Genomic DNA, 23,194 nt, shown 5'->3' with positions numbered 1-23,194 from the left:
GGCCCTCAGCTCACTTTGTAGCCCAGGCTGGCCTCCAACTCACAGCAATCCTCCTGCCTCAGCCTCCCGAGTGCTGGGAAACACTGTAACTCTCAATAAGGCCAAATTAGCCAGTCATGGTGGCACACACCTGTAATCTCAGCACTTGGGAGACTGAGGTAGGAGGATTGCTGCGACTTTGAGGCCAGCTTGGGCTACAAAGTGAGTCCAAGGCCAGCCTGAACTGCATAGCGAGACCTTGTCTCAAAAAAAAAGAACAAATTGAAAAACCACACTGCCATTCCCATGACCTAAGGCGACCAACATTAGCAGTCAGTCCATTCCACACTTCTCCCTGACCCTTCCACACCTTTCTCCCGGCTCACTCAGGCATATAAAGCACCTGCCACACTGCCTAAAAGGAGTCCCCATCTTGGCTGGCAGCCACTGAGCACAGCAATCCTTCCTTCGAGGGAGTTGCAAATGGATGAGAAAAGTAGATTTGTAAGCACAGAAGGCCAAGCATCGTGACCCACCCCTGCAAGCCCAACGCTCTGGGAGGTAAACCAGGAGCATCAAAGTTGTACAGCCTAGCGAGACCCTGTGTTGAGAAGAAAAAAATTTTAAAGGGATGGGGATATAGCTCAGTGTGAAGGCCCTAAGTTCAATCCCTAGTGCTGCACAATAAATGAATGAATGAACGAATGAATGATGTAGAAAGGTGTTGTAAGAGTTGTAGAGTCAGACAAAGTCAAGACCACAGAAGCAATGATCCCACCCCCCAAGGGGACCTGACCACATTGGCTTCCCGCTCTCCTTTTCCCCTGGGGAATCTGTGCAGGCATCCTGTGCCTACCCCACCCCACCCCACCCCACCCTACCCTGACACACAAGCCCTCCCACCCAGGAAGAGCTCTCAACAGGCCTGTACCTTAGTGCCTGAAAGAACCCAATCCACATTTCCAGAAGGGCAAGCAGATCCAACAGCCAGCCAAGGTACAGGGACATTCCAGCTCCACCTGCCACTGCCTGCCATCAGCTGTACCAAACTCCTACCTTGAACTCCCCAACAACCTTGCGAAGGGCACGGTCCAGCTCCTCAGAGGAGACGCGCACGTAGGTGAAATCAATGAAGTCACAGTCAACATCCTGGGTGCCCACGGTACCGATGGAGTAGGTGCCCTCCTTCTTGTAGTGGAACTTGCCCGTGCTGCGATGCAGAAGCACCGTGTGCAGCACGGCCAACATGGCCTCCTCTACCTGCCGTCCCTCCACCGACACCTCCAGCACCTCCGAGCGACAGTTCATCCTGCAGCCAGTGGCCCACACCAGGACAGGGGACCAGGATAAAGACAAGGAGCTTCGCCCCACCCAGGGGCCACCCTGCAAGAGGAGCCCAGGTCAGAACGCTGACATCATGTGAACCATTTGCATGGTCTTGTTCACTTCCTGCTCAGCTCAGCCCCTGCCTCCACCGTCCCCTATGCTCTGGCAGCACATACTTCCAGAAAATCACAAGCCCCCCAAGTTAGAAAGCAGCAATTAATCAAGGTTACCAGTGCAAACTGCCAGGGGAGGCCTACATTCCATTAGCAGCGTTCAGTGCAGTAAGCAGCAAAGGCTCCAGGTGCCGCACTTGTCAGGCACTAAGTTAGCCCTGGAAGCTGAGGGAATGCAGGAGAAACAGGCAGATAAATGTCCCCACTGTGGTGAGATGACCAGAGGGGAATAAGAAAAGAAAGACCCAGCCAGGCATGGTGGCTCATGCCTGTAATCCTAGCACTTGGGAGGCTGAGGCAGGAGGATCTTTCCAAGTTCAAGTCCAGCTTGGGCTACAAAGTGAGCTCAAGGCCAGTCTGAACTGCATAGCAAGACCCTGTCTCAAAAAAAAAAAAAAAAAGAAAAAAAAGAAAGACCCACAGTCTGATGTCCTGGGATCTTGCATGACCAGGTTAAGACAATTAGGACACTGTCCTAAAAACAATGAAGAGTCACTGCATCCCATGCCTAGATCAAATCTGTGCATAAGAAACTTAACTCTGACTAAAGAGCAAAGAACGGCTCCTATTTTGGAGACACAAGCTGCTTCGAAAAATCAATGAAGGGCCAGGGATATAGCTCAGTGGCACAAGTGCCTGCCTGGCAAGTGCAAGGTCCTGAGTTCCATTCCCAGTACCAAAAAAAAAAAAAAAAGAAAAATCAATGAAAGTTATTTAGGCTGGGCTTTTTTGTTTCTTTTTGGTCTTTTTGAGACAGGGTCTCGCTATGCAGATCAGGCTGGCCTTGAGCTCACTTTGTAGCCCAGGCTGGTCTCAAATTTGCCAGGATCTTCCTGTCTCAGCCCCCTAAGTGCTGGGAATACAGGTGTGCATCACTACGCCCAGACAGGTTGGGCTTTAAAACCTGAATTGAGCCGGGTGAGATGGGACAGACCTGCAATCCCAGCACTTGACAGGCTAAGGCAGGAGGATCACTGAAGTTTAAAACCAGCCTTGGCTCCACAGTGAGTTCAAGGCCAACGTGAACTGCATAACAAGACCCCATCTCAAAAACAAAAACAAACAAAAAAACCCAAAAAAACAAAAACACATAATAAATACACACCAAATCCCACACATTTCTAGGGCCATCCAGACTCCAGCATAAACATGGACGATTTAAGGCAAAGAGATTGGGCAAGAAAACTATTCAGAGGTCACTACAGTCCTGGCAGTTACAGTGACAACACAATCAGGTGCGGGACAGTGAGGTCCAGAGCGTGGGGAGTTTCCATGTTTACAGTCCTCAGTCTGAATGCTAGCTCTCCTAAATGGTTTTTTTCTTTCTTTTTATTAAGAGGGATCTCAAAGGGCTGGAGTCATAGTGGTATAGGGTTTGCCTAGCACACATTGAGGCCTTAGGTTCAGGGCCTAGTACCACAAAAATAAACACATACATGTTGTCTAGGGCAGCCCTGAACTCCTGGACTCTTAAGCAATCCTCCTGCCTGAGCTTCCTGAGTAGCTGAGACTACACGTGTGTGTCATGTCACCCAGCTGTCCTACATCTTGCTCTGTATTATGGTTTGGATCTTCAATGTCCCCCAAAGGCATTGTTAAAGATTTGGTTGACGGCCTGTGGTGCTAATGGGAAGTGGTGGAACCCAGAGGTAATGAACCTAGAGGCCTAGTGAAAGGAACACTGGTGCTGTGCCTTTGCAGGGGATACTAGGACTCCCGAACCCTTATCTACTTTTGCTTCCTAGTGGCCATAAGGTGAACAGCCTTGTTCCAACTTGTACTCCCCACCACAATGTCCTGATAGCCACAGACTCAAAAGCAAAAGAGAGCCAGGCACGGTGGGGCACACCTGTAATCCCAGCACTCAGGAGGCTGAGGCAGGAGTATCACTATGAGTTTGAGGCCTGCCTGGGCTACAAAGTGAGTTCAGGGTCAGCCTAAACTGCATAGTGAGACCCTGTCTCAAAAAGAAAAAAAAAAAAAAAAGCAACAGAGACATGGCAGACCATGCACTGAAACCATGGGCCAAAATAAACCTTTGCTCCTTTTTATTTTGTCATAGTGATGACTACTACTCTAGGACCTTAAGCCAATCAGTCAACCTCTCAGAACCTGTTTTCTAACTATAAAAAGGGACTTGGGAGGCAGGTGCTGTGGTGTATGCCTGTAGTACTTTGGGAGGCTGAGGCAAAAGGATAGGAAGTTCAGGCCCAGCCTGGGCAACTTACTGACTTAGTGAGAACCTGTCTCAAAAAAAGGGGAGGAGGGAGTATAGCTCAGTGCAAAATCCCGAGGTTCAATCCCAGGACCACAAAAATATGTAAATAAATAAAAATTTTAAAAATGGGAAGGTGCCAAGGACTAATTAAAGAAATATATATAAAACACATTATACTGGCCAAAAACAATGACTCAAAAGCCAGAGCTAGCCTACAGTGGAACTCCAGCTCTGCCATTACTCCCTGTGTGATCCTAGGCAAGTTGCTTAACACACATGTGCCTCAGTTTCCCCATCTATAAAAGAAAACAGTAATAACAGCTACCTGGAAAGGATTATTTAAGGAGTGAATGAGTTAGCATGTGTAAACCACTTAAAAGCAGGACCTGGTAAGTGCTAAACATTTACTAAGCATTAGCTGCTGTAATTCATTACTGTGTTGTTATTGCATAGAGATAATGCTAGGCCACACTTCAGCAGTGGCAGAGAAGAGTGGGAAGGTCAAGAGACCTCAGAACCAGAACTTTGTAAACACTCAAACAGGAGCCCACACTGGGATCTAGCTCAGTAACAGAGTGCTTGGCTAGCACGCCCTCAGCACCAAGAAGCAGGGAGGAAAAAAAAAAAATGCCCAGAGGAACAGCCAAGTTTCACAGCTGTGTGTTCAGCTTGCAAAGGTCCCTGACAAGGAATTCACAGCTTCTCACATAAGACTATCCCATCTTTAAAATGGGCATGGGCTGTAATCTTAGCACTCAGGAGGCTGAGGCAGCAGAATCACTGTGAATCTGAGACCAGCTTGGGCTACATAGTAAATTCAAGGCCACTCTACACTACACAGCAAAATGCTGTCTCAAAAAAACAAAAAAAAGGAAAGAAAGAAAAGACTATTTTATCTCTAGGCAGTTCTATTCAGTTACTCCATCTCACGCTTCAAAGCAGTGAGTTTTTTATTTTGATACCTGAAGCCACATAAATTCAGCCTCACTCTTTCCACAAGCGAGCTTTTCTGATATTTAGAGGCAGTTATTCTGCCAGAGTCACTCCCTTATCCAGTCTACAAGTTAGAGGTCCCCAGTCGCCACAAACAAGCCTGCCCGACGTCACTTCTCTCGTTCTCTCCGTCCAGAGCCTAATACAACGCATCCTCACCCAGGAATTCCAGGTCCTTCTACGAGTCGCTGAGTTGGTTTCTCCTTCATCAAGGATGAGATGGCTCTCGTGCCCGTACCTACCCTCTAGTTTAACTCTATCCCCGTTGTTTCCCACCTAGAGATTCCCAGCTCCAGTCCGGCCCCATTTCCTCCTTAACTTGCCCCCTCTGGGTCCGCCGCAAACCTTTTATACAAGCCATCCACCGCCTCACTTGGGCCCCACGTGGAGGGTCTGTTCTCAGTCTCAGTGTTATTCCAGGACCCACGGCCGCACAAAGTCAGTCCCGACCAGCCCCAGCCTCCTCCCAGAGTAGCTGCACTTGGCTGGGCAGCCGCAGCACTGCGACGAGCAATGGAGCGCAAGGCGTGGGAAACCGCGTCCCCGCGGTCCCTGCAAGGGGCACAGGCCGGCTGGAGTGTGGCTGAAACCCAGGTCACCCCCGTCCCCACCTTACGCGTGTAGGATGGAGCGCGGGTCCTCGGGCTCGATCGCCCTTCCTCCTCCAGCCTCGGTACGACCTCCGCAGAGATGCTCCGAGCTCTGCGCGGGCGCTGAGCCGCGAGAAATGGACTAAAACAAAAACAGAAGACTACAGAGTTCCGCGGCGAAAACCGGGACAGAACGCGGAAAGGGCCTCCCGCAAAGTCACCCGGCCCCGGCCGCTGCCCACGAAGCTCCACAGTCCCGGGAACCCGGAGGAGCGGACTCCTCGGACCTCTGGGGGCGGGGCCCCGCGGAGCCTCGCCGGGCTCAGGGGGTCGAAGCGCTCCTTTAGGCCCGCCGTGGCTGGAGGCACCCGCGCCCGCGCAGGAAGAAGGGCGGACGGTTAGGACGGTCTCCTACCTCTCCGAACTCAGGTCTGGAAGCAGCGAGCCACGCCACAGCAGCCGCTTCAGGAGCCAGACCACCGCGGCAACAGCTGAGCCGGGACCAGAAGCCTCGCCCTGTCCCGGCGAGTGACGTGCCGGGGCATGCCACCTGCGGTCTCCGGCTGGGGAACGCCGGGCTCGGTCGAGGCCTCTTACCACTGCCGCTGCCCACAGCGTCTGGAAACTCATAGAAAGGTACACTCATAATTATGTTATGCTCAGGAGCTTGGGTGCTTCTTTTTTTCTTGATTATTTCTCTGACTGTAAGACTTTACGCTAGGCAGTATCCCCCTTATTTGGACGAGTCCACTCCCTCCCACCAGCGAGACTTGTTTTGACTGGAGCAAGTCACTTCCGCCATAGAGATGGGAAGGAAAGAGGGGCCAAATGGGCTCTGCGCTGCCTCCTTGGCGGAGGGGTGTCTTGGCGGTGAATCAACCCCTCGGAAGGGCGCGCTCCCCTTCTCCCCTGAAAGCCCAGGAAAAGGCACCGATCCCCATAAATTCAAGGGCATAAGCATTCAGACAGACAAGAATCCTGACAATGAGCGCACACCGGTATGCTGCGTGACGCTGAGTGGATGGCAAAAACGTGAATCTGTCCAACGTACTTAACGGGGAGGATCCCTGACCCTCAACCCACACAAAGGTATGAGAAAAAGGGGCTTAATCTTTCTGAGGGTTACCTTCATGCTGCAGCACTACCTGGTGCTCTACCATGCCCGATCTGGTGACAGTTCTTGTAAGGCTTGTAATTCGGCCATTGCCTCTCTGACATCTCTCATCCTTTCTGATTTCCTCTATAAAGAGGCAGCTGCTGTGAGAATCCCAAGCGATAACGCATATGAGTCTTTTGTGACCCATGAAATAGTCTGTGAATATGTTAGTGCTGTGTAACTGCCTGGGAGCATGACTGGTTCTCCACACAGATTGGAAAGCCAGGGCAGCTGAATCTGGGGCAATTGCTTTCAAATGCCTGCAGAGCCTAGCATGCTCCCTCCAACAGGGAGCACTCTTGAGTTGTTTAACTTGAGGATAAAAATGCCTCTTTTTCCTAACACACTTTATGTTCCAAAACAGTAACAGGTAACAATTATTGAGTGGCACAAAAAGGGCATAATTCTAAACTTAGTGTGGTGGCGCGTGCCTGTAATCCCAGCACTGGGGAGGCTAAGGCAGGAGGATCACCGTCAGCTCAAGGACAGCCTGAACTACATAGTGAGTTCAAGGCCAACCTAAACTACATAGCCAGACCCTGTCTCAAAAAATAAACAAACAAACAAAAAATAAATAAATAAATAAACAAATTCCCGTTCTGACCTCCAGCAGGGCCCTCCTGTGCACTGTCACTCTCCAATGTGTAGCTCACCCACTAGTAGTGGGCTGACCTACATCTAATAGGAAATTCCCTTGATTGTAGCTTTTTTTTTTTTTTTTTTTTGAGAAAGGGTCTCCAAAAATAGCCCAGGTTGCCCTTAAACTCACTATATCAGCTGGGCGTGGTGGCACATGCCTGTTTAATACTAGCACTCAGGAGGCTGAGGCAGGAGGATCATAGAGAGTTCTAGGCCAGCCTGGATTACAACATGAGTTCAAGACCAGCCCGAACTGCATAGCGAGACCCTGTTTCAGAAAGACAAAAAAACAAAAACAAAAACTCACTAGGTGACCCAAGCTGGCCTTGAACTCTCAGTAGTCCTGCCTCAACCTCCCAAGTCCTCCTTCAGCCTCTGAAATCCTTGGGATTATAGATGGTTCCACCACACCCAGATTGATTTGTAGCGTTTTTTGCCAACTTTCTACCATACCAATTTTAACCTACAGGATATCACTGAATTCAGAGTCTGGACTGAATAAATGATTACATCATTTTTCGCCAGTACTAGGGATTGAACCCAGGGCCATTCCACTAACCTACATTCCAACCTTTTAAAGAGTATTTTTATATTGGGACAGGGTCTCACTAAGTCACTAAATTGCCCAGGCTGGGCTCCAATTTGCAATCCTCCTGCCTCAGCCTCCCAGAGTGCTGGGATTACAGGTATGCACCACCACACCTGGCTGAATGGTTGCATCTTCATCATCAGGGGTGCAGTAGGCTCCTAAGTCTCAGTACCAGCTGGCTCCAGCACACCGCTGTTACATTTCCAACCTTTAGGTCCCTCTTCCCACCTGTTCTTCCAAACCCAGCTGCACACCCACTTTCTTTTGCTGGCCTTCTCCCCCTCATCTGTTCCTGGTGCCCTTTCCTTCCTCCCCATGGATCTGTTCTTGTTCAGACCTTGCTTCTGTCCCAGGTAGGAGTGCCTCTTCCTGCGCAGCCAGGGACTCCCCCTAGGGCCTGGACAAAGAGACAAATGCTTGCCCTACAGACCAGCCTCCTCTCCCAGAGCATGCATAAAACTAGGAGCCCATCAGGAGAAAACTAGTGAGAGGCGGCATGTGTGAGAAGCTGAAGGGGTATGGAGACCCAGAGAGCTTGGGACCAACGCTGCTGCAGAAGTGGAACCAGAGCCCAACCCCTATATCCGGCCAGTGAGTGAGGGGAATGACTGACCACTACCTACCCCTGACACACTGTCTCCACTGGATTTTTTTTTTTTTTTACTTTTTTTCGGGTACTGGGAATCGAACTCATGACCTTGTGCTTGCCAGGCAGGTGCTGTGCCGCTGAGCTAAATCCCCAGCCCTGACACACTGTCTCAGCCTCTTGCTGCCACCATCCTGATACCATCATCATCATCATCATCATCAAGCCTTTCTAGTCATTATGCCAGCACTTTGCAGTCACTATAGTGATGATTTCCAACCCCACCCCCAGTTTACAGATAATGAAATCTCAGTGAAATGCAGTGACCTGCTGTAATGGTTAATTTTATGTGTCAACTTGACTAGGACATAAGGCAGCTATAGGGCCCGGACATCAGTCCCTTCCTGCTCTCTTGCTGGGTGTGAAGGACCTGCTTTCAGACAGGAGCTACACCATCAGCTCTCCTGGCTCTCCACTTGCTGACTGTAATTCAGAGCTTGGGATGTGTCGGCCTTCTTGTAATAAATCTGTCTATCTCACCTCCCTCCTCTGTGTGTATGTGTCCTCTTGATTTTGTCTCTGAAATCCTTAACTAATTACTCACCAACCCACACAACTGCTCTTCTTTGTTCCATTATGGGGGACGGGGCTGTACTGGGGATAGAACCCCGGGGCCTTTGCACTGAGCTATATTCCCCAGCCCCCTTTTCCCCTTTTATTGATTGATTGATTGATTGATTGCCTTTTTGAGACAGGGTTTCACTTTGCAGTTCAGGCTGGCCTTAAGCTCACTTTGTAGCCCAAGCCGGCCGAACCCACAGTGATCCTCCTGCTTCCGCCTCCGGATTACAAGCATGGGCCACCACACCTGGCTCTTTTCTCCTTTTTGGTATCGGGAATTGAACTCACGTACTCGCGCTTGCCAGGCAGGCACTGTGCCGCTGAGCTAAATCCCCAGCCCCTCTCTTCTCCTTTTTAAAGACAGGATATTACTAAGTTGCTAAATTGCCCAGGCTTGCCTGGAACTTGTGAATCTCCTGCCTCAGGCTTCCAAAGTGCTGGGATGAGAGGTGTGAACCACCATGCCCAGTTTTTCTTTTTTTTTTCCAGGTTTTTTTTTTTTGGTGGTGGTAGTGGTGGTTTTTGTTTTGTTTTGTTTTGTTTTTTGAGACAGAGTCTCAGTATGTAGTTAAGAATAGTCTTCAACTCATTATGTAGCCCACGCTGGGATCAAACTCCCAGCATTCCTCCTGCCTCAGCCTCTCAAATGCTGGGATTGTAGGCGTGCGTCATCACATCCAGCCAATTTTTTGGTTTTTTTTTGAGACATGATCTTACTAAATAGTCCAGGCTGACCTTAAGCTCAGATATATAGCCCAGGCTAAGCTTGAATTCACTAGTGGTGAGATTACAGGCATGCCATGCTCCGCTAGTTTTTTATCCTTGCCCTACTCCAAAACTCATCCTCCCCATAGCGCCTTTCCTTGTACTACTCTCCTCTCGCCTCTCTGGTCTCACCAGGTGGTCAAGCCTTGCTTGCTGCCTTGTACTTCCCTAAATTCTTTCAGGGCAGTTCTCATCAAAGCTCAGACGCAGGGCCCCACTCCCATTTGAGTCTTCTGGTCAGGGAGGGGGTCTTAAACAAAAAATGTGAGACTATTAAGGTGAGTTTTCCCATCCTACACCTTTACCCGTGATAATCAAGATGCGTCTTCATTATTGTTGCGAGGTGTTGGGGTGCATGTCTATACTCCCAGCACTAGGGAGGCTGAGGCAGGAGGATCGTGAGTTCCAGGCCAGCCTGGACTATAAGAGGACTCTCTCTCAAAAATAATAATAATTGTTCATTTATTCACTCATTCATGGCAAACATATGCAACCGTGTACACTAGGCCCATGTAATACCTGTACTACCCACAAGACAACTCACACTTGTATCCTTCTGGAAGCTCCAAGTCTTACAGAGGAAATGGACCAGGGGCTACACTGGACAAGAAAACCTCACAAGTAGTATGAAAGAAACAATAGTAGGTTCTTTGGGGGCAGAGATGGCCAGGATAGCTGCTGTCATCCCCGAGGGATGGTGTGATGGAAGAGAAAAGTGACACATTTAGAGCAAGGAGGGATCTCCAGCCCTGCTCCCAGGGAGTTAGGAAGTGCCCAGGCACCAGAAGTAAAGCAGCTGGGCCGCAGAGAACGTAGGACAACAGCCTGATGGGCAGGGGAGGGGTGGGGTTCCAGGAAGGAGATACTAGGCGGTTATTCTGGGAAGACTCTCTGGAGAAGGGAAATGCAAGGCTGGAGGGAAAGGTCTCCCTGAAGGCTGAGGGGGATCAGAGTTCCCAGGCCTGAGAGGCTAGCAGACAGGGAGTGGAGCACTTCTCTGCCAGAGCTCAGAGCCCCGGCCAGCCAGGCAGACAGCCGCTCACCAGGGCTCTCGTAGCCCCGCCTGGAGCAGAGGCCTGTGGAGGACCTTGAAGACCAACTCCAGACCTTGGGAGCAGGCAGCTGACGTCACCTGGTGAGTGTGGCCTTAGATGGCCCCACCTCATCCTGGGGTGCACCCAGGGGAGAGCTAAGCCCCGAAGCTGGCCCTGAAGGCCGCTCTAGCCGCTCCAGAGCTGACCCCAGTGGCGTCACAGGGAGTGACTCAAGTCCCAGAAACAACAATGTGTGGGACTGACGTCAGGCCAGGGGCTCCTGATGGTGGCCAGCCTGGCTGGATAGCCACCCAGCACCCTGCCTGCTCACCCTCCAGCCAGGGCCAGGCCGCAGGGGTGAAGAGCACCAGCTGTCTCCTTCTGACTTCTATCCCCTGGGATCCTAGGCAGGGGCTCCTCCACCTCCCACCCTTTCTAGGACGTCACTCCCTGTCCCCGCCCTCTGTGGCAGAGGAAATGGCTGGGCGGAAGAGAAAGCAGAGAAAGTGGCAGAGGGCGTGAGAAAGAGGTGCCTCCCAGTCCCAACCTGTTAACCTCATCAGGCGGCCGCCAGCCCTAGACCAGGCTACGGTGCATGCCTGCCTTCTGTCCTGCTAGGATCCGGGGATCTGTCCTCCACGTTGGGGAGAAACTGTGTTGCGTGCTCAGGGAAGGTCTATTTGTCCAGCCTAGTTGAGATGGGGATGGGGCTTTATTTTTGTTCAGTGTCCCTAGGGAGACTGTCTCTCCCTGCAAGGGCTGTGTATCTGTTCCTTTGGGAGGTGTGTGTATCTGTCATTCTTGGGGTAAAGGAATCTCTGTGACTCTCCCTACAAAGGGGAATGGCTGTTAGCCACCCTGATAGGGGAGGGTCTGTATCTACCCCTGAGGGTTGTTTATCTGACGCTGGTTTCCTGCAGGGCAGGGGACATCTCTGTGTATCCTTATAGTGTCTTAGTTACCTTGGACTCTCTGGGTTAGGGTCCAGGATTCCTGCTTGGTCACCCCAAGGCTAGGCTCCCTGGGTGGGGGCACCAGGTTAGGCGGGCAGCACCAGTCAGCACCCTGCCCGCCTGGCTTGCAGCTGGGCACTGCTCCCTGCTAACGCAGCATGTACCAGGACAGGGCCCCCCCCGCACTCCCCTTCCTGGCCCAGCTGCCACCCCCAGCCTCTGTGGCCTCGCTGAGCCTGATTTATGGTCCCAAGTTGAGGCTGGACAGTGCCAATGCCTGGGTCAGACCTTGAGAAGACCTCAGGTGCCCCCCAGCCTGACAGCGTCCGGGCCCAGAAAGATGCGAGGGGGAGCCAGTGTGGTGGGAGGATGAGCAGAGCAAAGGCCCAGGGTGGTGGGCAGGAGGCAGAAGTTAGGGCCCAAGTCCCTGTCCACCTCTGAAGTCAGCTGAGGAGCCTGGAATGGCCCTCCTGCCCTCAGAAGGGGCAAGAAACGTTGCGAGTGAAGGCCCTTTACAGAACTCAGCCTGGCACTGACTCTTCCTGTACCCGCTGCAGGGGCCAGAAGTTTCCACATCTACCCTCACCCTGAGGGCCGAGGCCTGGGCAAAAGCCTGAGAGCCTGCGGCTGGAGCAGGGCTGGAGGCAGGGTTTCGGGCAGAGCCCAAAGCCTGAGGCTGAGCCGTGGCTGCTCTGGTGAGGCCAGAAAAGCTGCCGGCTGAGCTGTGCGGCCGGCCGCGAGTTCAAGCCGGGCGGACAGAGGCTCACGCACCCCTTCAGCTGCGTCCTCTAAGGAGGCCCCTGCCGCAGTCAGGGGCTTGCGGAGAAGAGGCTGGGACTCACCCGCATTTCTAAGCTTAACCCTTCTGGAGTCCCAGGCCCAGCCGCTCTCAGCCAGCACACAGCTCAGGCATGAGTCGCACACTTGCCTCGTGGCTATGAAGGCCGCCGTGGCTCACCATCCAGTTACCACACATCTTGTTGTCTCTGACAGGACCTCTCAGGGCTCCCTGTGTGTGTGTTTCATTTTTTTTGTGGTACTAGAAACTGAACTCAGGACTTCCTACACACCAGGAAAGCACTGTACCACTGAGCTACATTCCTGGCCCTTTTGAGTTTTTGAGATAGGGTCTTCGTGATTTGCTTGGACTGTGCTCACACTTTTTTTTTTTTTTTTTTTGAAACAGGGTCTCACGCTAATTCAGGCTGGCCTTGAACTCACTATGTCATCCAAGTTCATCTTGAACTCAAAGCGATCTTCCTGCCTCAGCCTCCCCAGTATGGGGGTTACAGACATATACCACCCTCTTGGGCCACAAGCTGCTGCCACGAAGGCGAGCATACTGGATACGCCATGGACCATGCGGACAGCACAGTTCACCACAGCGTGCTTGCCTGTGACCTTCAGAAGCTCCTCGCCTCCCCGATGCTTATTTCCACCACCTTTCTCCATGACCAAGCCTGGTGGCCTGAGTCCAGATGTGGAGCAGCTTTCTCCACCTTAGGCCCCAGAGAAAGGCCATGGGCACAGACCTGTGGTGTACAGTGTCCCTCTCAGCTGAGATCTCAGACCCTCCTGAGTTACGGTGGCATCTCAAGGCTGAGGAGGGGTCCAGGACCTCTGGGCACGGTGCCCAGCGTGGGTGGGGTGGGGAGACGGAGGCAGGCTTCCTGGGTCTGCGTGTGAGGACAAACAGCAGGCTTTGAGGCCTTGGAAAATCCCGCCCGGGATTCCAGGCCCTGCCGGCGTCATTGCCTTTTGACTATTGTCCCTGTCGGAAATGGGCCCAGCCCCCGGCCAGCAGGGACAGAGCAGCCATTGTGAGGCCCCACCAGACTCAATGCCCCCTTGTTCGCACTCAGGGGCCCCTAGCAAGACTTGGAGGCCAGTTCCTCCAGTTGCTGAGTGGAAAGAAAGGGCCTGCCTCCAGCTTCCAGCTGGGTGGGGCAGGGTGGGGCTGGAGGGGCAGGTCCCCCACCCCCACGTGCTGTACCCCAATTGTCAGAATGCTGGAAAGGAATTGCCGCCAAGGCAGCTTTTATTTGCAAGACACTGGGCTGGGAGGTAGCCAGACACGGCCAATCACTACTTAGAAACCAAGTGACCTTGGGGAAGTCACTGCCTGTCCTCTGGATTAGCCTCTTGGAAAAGCAATAGCTAATATTTATTGGGTGTTTTTTGTTTTGTTTTTTTTGGTTTTTCTCCGGTACCAGGAACCGAACTCATGACCTTGCGCTTGCCAGGCAGGCGCTTTTGCCGCTGAGCTAAACCCCCAGCCCCATTTGTTGGGTGTTTACTGCATGCCAGGCACCACTTGGAACACTTATGTATATCCACTCGTAGTCTTTACAGCAACTTTATGAAAGGTACAGTTTTTCTCTCATTTATAAATAAAAACACCAACGGACATAAAGGTTAAGTAACTGGCCCAGTATTAGCCAGCTGGTAAGAGTTAACACCGGGCCAGGAATGGTGGAAAGTGCCTGTAATCCCAGTACTTGTGAGGCTGAGGCAGGGGGATCGCTACAAGTTCAAGGCCAGCCTGAACTACAGTGAGACCTTCTCTCAAAAAACAAAAAAAATCTGAAAAAAACCGGAAGAGCTAGCACCAGGATTTTCTTCTCCTACTTCCTTTGTGTATACTTGTGAGCACACCGGTGTGTGCTGGGACTCTAACCCAAGGCCTCATGCACCCTGAGCACGCATGTGCTTTACCTCTGAGTTACACCCCCAGCCCTGGAGCCAAGGTTTAAACGCAGGCAGTCTGGATCCAGAGTCTTTGCTTTCTACCATGCTGAGTACCCACCTGTGAGGTGGAAATAATCCTGCTTCCTTCATTGGGTGTTACTGAGGCCTGAAATAATAAACACATGAAAAGGAGCTAGCTGGTAGCTATTATCATCACAATGCTGCTTTGAGAACTGTGGGGACCAAGATTCTCCTTTACCCCACCCATTCCTGGCCCCTGGCGCCACCCCAAGCACCTAAGTGCTGCAGTCCTTCTGCCTTCCCCAGCGGCCTGGCCTGTCGCCACATCTGTCTGTGCTAAAGGCACTTGGAGGGTGACCCAAAGCCAGAAGGACTCAGTCCGGTCACAGCGGTGGGAGGTTCCTAGCAAGCTCTGTTCCTAACCAGAGCATAATCACCAGACCAACAACCCCCGACACTGAGCAGGTGGGGAAGCTGAGGCTCCGTGAGGAAGAAGGGCTTCTCTGGCAGCAGCAGGCAGGTGGAGGCAAGCCACTACCCATCACCCCTTCAGGTGCTAGTGCTGCTGACCAAGTTTGGGGCGGGGGGTGGGGGGCAGCTGCACTGCTGGGCATGGCAGTCACTCCCCCGCATCCCCTACCTCAGCCACATGCAGAAGGCTGAAGCTGGACTGCATTCCCAGGACCCAAGTGAGGGCGTGTGGCTGTAGGCTACCGAGGAAGGCCTGGGTTTCTCCCTGCCTCTACAGCAGAGCCCTATTGTGCTCAACCGGAGCAGTGGGGCTGGCTCCATCTAGACAGTTCCCAGGGCCCATGCAAGCAGAGATGAAGGTCCTGCACCAGGGGCCGGAGACAGTGAGGAACAGGTGTGAAAATACTACCTGCAGGACTCCTACAGGTCCAAGGGAGTGATGAGGCTGGACGGGCACTGAGCACAGTGGAGGAGCTGCTAGCTCCAAAAGCACCCTTTCAGGAAAGCCTGCCCCCAGACCTGCCTCTGGGGAGCAGAGCTCAGGAGTCTACATTTAAAGCCAGCTGAGTAGAGCCAGGGATATAGCTCAGTGGTGCAGCACCTGCCTGGCAAATACGAGGTCATGAGTTTGATTCTTGATACCAAAAAAATACTAATAATAAAACCAGCTGTCTAGGCAACTAATGAGCTAGCAGGAGGGTTGAAGAACCCGTATGGAGGCACTTGGACATGGGTGAGAGTCTCAGAACAATTTTCTTGCTAAGAAGACCAGGGATGCCAGCTGTACGGAGCCTGTCGCAGGGGTGGGGAGAATGTTGAGAATAGAGATGAAACAAAATTTAAGCAACATCAGCTGCTAACATTTTGGCTTCTCCATCCATCCCCATGCTAAGCTACACAAACACACTCCCCTAATCCTACAGCTGTGAGGCAGGGGCTGTTCTTTCTCATCAATGTGGAAAGCAGTAATTAGAGAGCTAGCGTGTAACTCTGTCCCGGAGCGATAGCCTAGCATTGCGACGAGGCCAGGTTCAGTCAAATTTCCAGAGACATTCCACACGTTAGAAATGAGCACTAGTGAAGCAGGTGCCATCGTGATCTGCTTTTATAAATGAGTAAACCGAGGCCTGCTAGTTCAAATTGGTAACATCTAAGGTCTGCCCGGAGCCACGCCTCTGTCTCATGTAACTATGGATGTATGTAGAGGTAGTGGATGTCAGAGATAGACAATCCCAATTTCAGCTACATGTCTATTTTTTATTCAATATATTAAATATATTAATCAGAAAAGTCACATACTATAAATCCAGGAAAAATACACAAATATAAATGTCAGAATCTGTCATTTGTCTTCTTCCTCGGGTGACAGTTTATGTACACGTGAAAGGAGGCTGGGAAGGGTTGACTGGGCCAGTGGGGGCCCCATCCCTTCCTCCCAACCCCCACGCCAACCTCTTCCTTCCTGTATTTACAGCAGCATTCAGCTTATTTACAGCACAGCGGCATGTGTTAAAAATGGTTTATCTTACAAAAAACATGATGGCCAGGGCCAGGCTGGGGGAATAAGACAAATTGTGGGGTCACCCCCGTGAATGCATCCCCCTTCCCCAGGACTTGAGCTTCCTGCCAACCTCCTAGAGCAGGTGAGGAGATGAGTCAGTCAGTCTGCAGCCCGAGCCCAGGCCGGAGGATGCTCTGGGGGTCCGTGGGCCATGGGCTAAAGGCACGTGGGGTGGCGTAAGAGCGCACAAACTTGTGCACACATGCTCGGGGCCAGGGTCAGAAGGGCAGTGTATCCATGAAGATCTTGTCGACGATGGGTGGAGGGGGCACCAAGTCCTCCAGCTTGAGGTAGAAGATGCGCTGCAGGCCCTGGGTGCACAGGGTCCGCAGCTCGGGCAGTTTGCCCAACAGACGTGACAGGCAGCTGGCCGGCTGGGGCTCGCCCGCCACGGCCGCCATGTGCTCCTTCAGGCAGCTGGCGATGCGGTTCTGCAGCTCTTCCACCCGCCGTGGCTCCTGCAGCCCATGCCGGTCTGCAAGAAGGATGCAGGATCAGCCGCCCAGCCACGGACCAGCACCACCAGGAGACCCAGCTTCCCCCAGGCCCCTACAAGTGTGGCCAGCAACCTTTGGCCAGAGTATGTTCCATTTTCAAGCCTCATCAGAAGGAACACTTATTACCCTCACATTCCAAAAGGGCCAGCCCAGTGAACTTGAATGACTTGCCCCAGGTCACAAAAATGAAATAAAACCCTAACTCAGCTTTTCTGGCTAGGCAGGCATTTTTTCCAGACTGTTCTGGAGAGGTCTGGAGTTGAGCAAGCTTGTTCTAGAGCCACCACTAGGGACAGCTGACTTCAGACCCCACCACTTCCTCTCCAGCCCTAATACTTCTGATTCTGTGCCACAGGGCCTAGGTCTCCTGAGGAATTTAAATGACAATGGGGGGTGGCACATTCTAGTTCTTTGTGAAATAAGAGATCTGAATGCCTCCATTTAACACCACAGCCCATCCTGCCCAACCACAAGTCACAAGTTCCCAAGAGGTATGGCATTTGTGTTGCTGGAAATCAGTGGTTGACCCTTCTCAGAGACAGTGATCGCAGTGGGCCACAAGGAAGGTTTCTGGGGTGCTAGTCATGCCCTGTTTCTTGACCAAGGGGCTGGTTACACAAGTGTGCTTTGTGAAAATTCATCATGTGTGCACTTTCCTGTATGTTGTGTATGTGACAGGGAGGTTTTTTATATTTATTTTGCAGTTTATTTTTTATCTTTTTGAGGCAGGGTCTCACTAGGTAGTCCAGGTTGGATGCCACAGGTAGTCCAGGCTGGGCTGGAATCTGTGATCCTCCTGCCTCTGCATCCTAAGCGCTGGGATTACATGTGTGTGCCACCATGCCCAGCTGATAGGGAGATTAAAAAAAAAAAAATCAAAACCCTAAGCTAGACACATGGAACCCATGGATGCACCTTGGGCAGTCTGGGGTCATTCAAAGGCCAGCTTTGAAGTGAAATGACTGCAGTGCCTGTCATACCAGTGCATACCAACATGAGTGGGTATCAGCAACCCGCAAAGTAAGAGGCCAGGAAGTGTTAGATGCCACCCTGTCCAAAGTCCTGTACGGTGCCCTCCTGAGAACCAATCAACCCCAATACCCAGGTCCTAGGACCCCACTTGGTTCCAGCCACCCCACTCACCTGTGATGAGGACGAGAGCAGAGAGACAGGCAAAGGCAGGGACATCAACAGCCAAACTGTGCAGGGATCGTGAGAAGGCCAGGATGCTGTCAATCCAGTCACCGAAGCCACGAGCACACTGCAACCGGTGCAGCACCAGGCCTGAGCAGAAGATGAGCTTCCCTTCACCTGGCTTAGACCTGGCAGGAGAGATGCAGACGGCAGTCAGCGCTCAGGTGTGCATGGGCCGGAGCAGCAGGGAAGAGGCTGGGAGGATGGCAGGCAGCTCACCGGTAGGCCAAGCGGAGGATGAAGAGCTCCAGGAAGGCTGACTCCAGCAGCAGGTCCTGGTCCCCAGGAAACAGCTCAGCGAAGCCAGGGATCTTCTCGGCCCATTTGCGGATAACCTCCAGAGAACTGGAGAGCAGGTCATAGAACTGCTGCACGTCGCCAGCATCTTCCTTCCCAAAACGGGGCAGCACCAGCTCCTGGAACTGGAAGGTGGCCCTGGGGTAAGCACTGCAGGCAGGGCCCACACCAGCCACTGCACACTCAGGATGGCAGATCTGAGTGTGAGAACAGGCACCAGATGGGGCCCACGCTCCCACTTGTCATTTCCCATATGCAACTCAGGGCTGCAGCTCCTGGAAGGAGCATGTGTTTCTCATTGGCTGTCCACCGAGGGGCCACACTTTTCCATCTGGTCAGCTGGGGGGCGGGGGGCGGTGCTCTTTTTCTGAAGAACTGCCATAGGGAGTGCCTTTCCTAACAAGCACAAAGCACATGTTCACAGCGGCCTTCCCCAAATAGGGGCAGGGCAGGTGGGGCCTCACCTTGGAGTAGTCCAGTTTGGCGGTGCTGGGCCCCGAATCCAGGTGTGCCCGAACAAGGGAGGTAAGGAGATTGGCAGGGGAGGCATCTGGGGGCTGCTTAGGTTTTGAAGGTAGCCGGCCCCGTCGGCCTTTCAGGCTGTCTGTCCGGACAACTGCAAAAAGGTTGAGCAGTGGTGAGGAAGGGAGGGATCTGCAGAACAGACCTTCAGCCCAAGCACTGCATACACGCTGCTGTTGAAAGGCACAGGACCCAAGACCCAGAGCCCCCAAGGCACAAGGAACCCTACGAGGCTCCCACCATCACCTCTTTCACTAACCAGGCAGGTGGACGCTGCCTCCCACCTGGGCCCAAGGGTTTGGAGGGAGAGGAACCTAAGGGCAGACTTGCCCTCCTCTGTAGGGCTTCAGGGCAGATGCCTGGAAACCCTGCCCCACCCTGTCAGGCTGCCTGGGCCCCACCAGGCCCAATCCCGACACCCACCTTCCTTCACCATGCCCACAGCCAGGCACTTCTGGAAGCGGCAGAACTGGCAGCGGTTCCGCCGCCTCTTGTCCACAGGGCAGTCCTTGTTTGCCAGGCAGATGTACTTGGCGCTTTTCTGCACTGTGCGCTGGGGGGGCAACACGGAACAGGCTGTCAGAGTGTGGGGTGGGGAGGGGGAAGCCAGAGGAGGGGACTGTCCAGATCCTGCTGCCGACGACGCAGACAAAAGCGCTCTCTGTTCGTGGCTATTTTTCTAACATTTGGGTGGCAGAGGAGGGAGAGCTGGAGGGGAGGGGAGAGAGAAGTCCTGGAGATGTCGGGGCAGCTTCTGCCTCAGGAGGAAGACCGCCGGGGCCCAAGATTAGGGGCTAGGGACCCCCTCTTCAAGCAGCTCAGACACCTGTCTTTTAACGAGCCTGTCTGCCAGCTCCTTCCCCAGGGCCCACAGGAGAGGGTGAGGGGCTGGGGGTGGGGACGGGAAGCTAAACAGGCACCCAGCACTGGGACAAATACACAGCCTGTTCCCGAGTCCACCCCCAGTGCTCAAGAACCAAACCCTCTGCTCAGATCCTTTCATCTTATGCCAGGAACATGAGTGCCTGGGGCCCCTTCCCACCAGGACCTGGGGGGATGGGAGAAGACAACCAAAGGCTGGTCAAGGGAACCAATCCTCCTGGGGACCCCTGTAGCCCGCAACCTGTACCCTATCTCAGCCCTCTGTGGTCCCCTAAGCCCCTGCCTGCCCCAGTGAATGGAAGGTCCCAGCCCGTGCATCTGTAGGCCCCTAGGAAAGTGGCCTACCTGGCAGGCCTGCCCCTTCCTGTAAGATAGGACTAGCTGGGAAGAGAAGGCCAGGGAGCCCACCGAAGACTGCAGTGGGATGAGTGACTTGTCTCTGCCCTCTGCCAACAGAACAGCAGGCCCAGGGTAGCATAATACCTTGAAGAAGCCCTTGCAGCCCTCACAGGTCCGGACCCCATAATGCTGGCAAGAGGCGTTGTCCCCACACACAGCACAGCGGCCCTCACTTCCGCCTGGAGCGCCACTGCGGGCCTTGGCTGAGGTTACAGGTGCATCCAGCATCCCTGAGCCATCGAGGTGCGGGGAGGTGGGTGCCAAGCCTGGAAAAGCGGCTGGCATGGAATAACTCTCTCCCTCTCCCAGCTGGTGGGTGGCCTGCGAGGGGTATAACTTCAGGGAACTCTGGGCCGGGCTGGGGCCAGGACCAGGCGGGGGACTGAAGGAAAAAAAGGCTGGTGGCTGCGGGGGCCCAGAAGCCTTGGGCAGCTGCTCTGTCCATGCTCGAAGGCCTTCGTAAGTCTGGCTGGGGGAGAAGTGGCCAAATGAGCCGTCCCAGGGAGAGAGCTGGGGCGGCTGGAAGCTGGGTGTGGATGGCGACGGGGCTGAGCAGGGACTGCCATAGTAGTCAGAACCACTGGAGGACAGGGTCTCGTCTAGGGGGCCGCTCAGGGCGCCAGGGTAGCAACCGTACACCTGGAAGTCCTCGAACTTGAAGGAAGCAGAGGCAGGAGAGGTGGCTGAGGATGAAGACGTGGATGAGGCAGAGGAGGAAGCCGAAGAGCATGGCTGCACTGTTCCTGGCAGCTGGTAGAGGAAGGTGTCAAATTCGCCTGTGTAGCCATCCATGAAGGTGCTGAAGCTGGGCAGGGCAGTGGGGGCGGCAGGGGCCGCCTCGGGGCTGGCCAGGTCCATGGTGGGCTTGCTGAGCTCAGGGGTCAGGGGGTCGCTTGCCAGGTGATCACAGGGCCCTGGGCTTGGTGCTGGTGTCCCATATTGGGCTTGGATACAGGGCATCTCTACAGAAGGAAGAGACCAAGGGAGAGAAGGAAAAGAGTGAGTGAAGCCTGAAGCCTAGCGTCGAAGGACAGGCCCAGGACAGCCAGGTGGAAGCCTGGAGATGCGACGGAGGCTTCAGGGGCACAGCCCAGAACCCAGGATTCCCGACCCCTGCCCTACGTGCCACAAAATCCCTGGGCAGTGGCCCAGCCTGAGTGGGTTCAGTCGGAAGGCCAGCCACACCCCAGCCAGCCTGGGAACCCCAAGAAAGGCATCCAGCCAGCATTTCTCTACTAGAACAGGGCAAAGCTGTGTTCCTCCAGCCTCCAGCCCCTCCCCCTGCAGGGAAGGCGTGGGTAGGGGCTGGGAGGGGGGATGGAAAAGGCAGCCACACGAGCCCCAAGAGCAAATTTGTTGTTTCTCCAATCAGGTACTTTCTGGAAATATTCCCAGAAAGCCTCTGTGTGCCCCATCTCCTCCTCGCCCCATGGTGCCTTGGGAGGTGGACATCCTGGGAATAGAAAAGGTGTTGGGCGTGGAGGGCCAGCTGTACAAGGTGGGCCAAGTAGCAGTGCAACCACCGGAGCCTGTCCCCCACCTCCACCCTGCATGCTGAGCAAAGGCAACAGCCCCTACACCCACCCCATTCTTGCCATCTAGCCTGGGCACTCACTCTACTGCCTGGGGTGCTTCCAGAAGCAAAGAAGGGAACCCAGGGCTCCTCACCATCCCCAGCTCCTCAGAGGATTGGGTAAATGGCACCAGATCTTTGGGTTTTTTGTTTTGTTTTGCTTTGGTGAGACAGGGTCTCTTTTTTTTTTTGAGACAGGGTCTCACTATGGAGTTCAGACTGGCCTTGAGTTCACTTTGTAGCCCAGGCTGGTCTTGAACATGCAATGATCCTCCTGCCTCAGCCTCCCAAGTACTGGGATTACAGGCGTGCGCTACCATGCCCAGTTTGAGACAGGGTCTCATTACACAATTTAGACTGCTCTTGAACTCACTATGTTGCCCAGGCTGGCCTGGAACTCATGGCGATCCTCCTGCCTCAGTCTCCCAAGAGCTGGGATTACAGGCATGTGCCACTAATCCTGCACAGTGCCAGATCTTTAAAGGCCATGTATGTTGGAGGGAGATGAAGGGGAAAGCAGAGAGGTAAGAGAACAGCCCTCTGGATGTCCAGAAGGGACAGTCCCTCAGAGGGATTTCTGCACTATGTTTGTTTGTTTGTTTTGAGACAGGGTCTTTCTATGTAGCTCAGGCTGGCCTTGAGGTTGTGGCAATACTCCTGCCTCAGCCCCCTGAGTGCTTGGATTACAGGCATGTGCCACCACACCCAGCTTTCTGGTTGTTCTATAAGAGAACTCTTGGAGATCCACAAAAGTCTTAAGGTGGTTATGCGAAAAGAAGGAATCTGTCAGTGGATGGGTCAAAGGCATCCTGCATCTGCGTGAGTCTAACCCTAAATATCTGTGCCCTGAAGGATCTAAGGGATCAGGCAAAGGGGGTTACACACCCCTAACCCTGAGGCACTGAAGGAACAGACATTTCATTCGGAGAAGACTCTTCAATTCACAGACTGGCCAAAAGGAGCTCCAGGACAGTTTCCCTCCCCATTGCCATGTGTGAGATCTACACAACTTTGGCCTCCCCCATCCAGGAAGCAAAAATAAGAAATCAAGCTGGAATGGAAAGTACCATAATCGAGGGGGACAGTAACGGGCCAAAGGCTGTTACCATCTCCTGGCCAACCACCCAGGAAGCCCTCTGACCCCAGCCTTTCTCTCACCTCCCCCCAGGATCCCTGGTCAGGGTAGCCCCACCCCTGACCTGACACTACTCACACAATCAACCCAGACAAAAGAGCCCCTTGAAACTCTGGCCCCACCTGCCCAGTGGTGCTGTCCACAGGCACACAGCACCTGCAGGAGATAAGAGTAGCCACGTCTGCCTGCAGGAGGACAGCCTGGGCTGGGATGGGCCTGGGTGGAGGAAGAAAGGTACCAGCCACGCAGGACTGGGCGTTTGTTCCAACCTTATTCAAATCCTGTTTCTCCACTAGGACGTCCCACATCCGGATCAACCCCCACCAACTCAC

At 53.4% G+C, this 23,194-nt stretch overlaps 2 protein-coding genes and 1 long non-coding RNA gene across 6 annotated transcripts in view; 1 reads left to right on the top strand and 2 right to left on the bottom strand.

Annotated features, from left to right (window-relative positions):
- Atg101 (autophagy related 101) overlaps positions 1 to 5,947 on the bottom strand; it is a 9,876-nt gene extending 3,929 nt beyond the window's left edge. Inside the window, exons 1-3 of one of the 3 annotated variants that reach the window (XM_013508473.1) lie at positions 5,695 to 5,829; positions 5,301 to 5,421; positions 1,036 to 1,362 (exon numbers count right to left, since the gene is read on the bottom strand). In XM_013508473.1, coding sequence (XP_013363927.1) covers positions 1,036 to 1,287 — 252 coding nt within the window. In that variant the 5' untranslated portion in view covers positions 1,288 to 1,362; positions 5,301 to 5,421; positions 5,695 to 5,829. Of the gene's footprint in view, positions 1 to 1,035; positions 1,363 to 5,300; positions 5,422 to 5,694 lie in introns of those variants that run through there. The other 2 variants (XM_013508474.1, XM_005411927.1) reach the window with 2 other exon arrangements.
- Positions 5,948 to 6,093: 146 nt separating this feature from the next.
- Positions 6,094 to 16,137, top strand: LOC106147369. Its single transcript, XR_001232225.1, has 2 exons — positions 6,094 to 6,368; positions 12,809 to 16,137. It is a non-coding gene; the product is annotated as an uncharacterized LOC106147369 (long non-coding RNA).
- Nr4a1 (nuclear receptor subfamily 4, group A, member 1) overlaps positions 16,039 to 23,194 on the bottom strand; it is a 22,351-nt gene continuing 15,195 nt past the window's right edge. For both annotated transcript variants that reach the window (XM_005411925.2, XM_005411924.2), the window contains 6 exons: positions 20,239 to 21,116; positions 19,297 to 19,426; positions 18,816 to 18,967; positions 18,274 to 18,476; positions 18,004 to 18,182; positions 16,039 to 16,838 (listed from right to left, as the gene is read on the bottom strand). In XM_005411925.2, the coding sequence (XP_005411982.1) occupies positions 16,582 to 16,838; positions 18,004 to 18,182; positions 18,274 to 18,476; positions 18,816 to 18,967; positions 19,297 to 19,426; positions 20,239 to 21,114 (1,797 nt within the window). In that variant the 5' untranslated portion in view covers positions 21,115 to 21,116 and the 3' untranslated portion in view covers positions 16,039 to 16,581. The remainder of the gene's footprint in view (positions 16,839 to 18,003; positions 18,183 to 18,273; positions 18,477 to 18,815; positions 18,968 to 19,296; positions 19,427 to 20,238; positions 21,117 to 23,194) is intronic.

This window comes from Chinchilla lanigera, unplaced genomic scaffold (assembly GCF_000276665.1).
Source record: "Chinchilla lanigera isolate Chin_1 unplaced genomic scaffold, ChiLan1.0 scaffold00146, whole genome shotgun sequence".
NCBI classification, from domain to species: Eukaryota; Metazoa; Chordata; class Mammalia; order Rodentia; family Chinchillidae; genus Chinchilla; species Chinchilla lanigera.
Note: the sequence above shows the minus strand (reverse complement) of the source record. Positions and strands in the feature narration are given on the sequence as shown.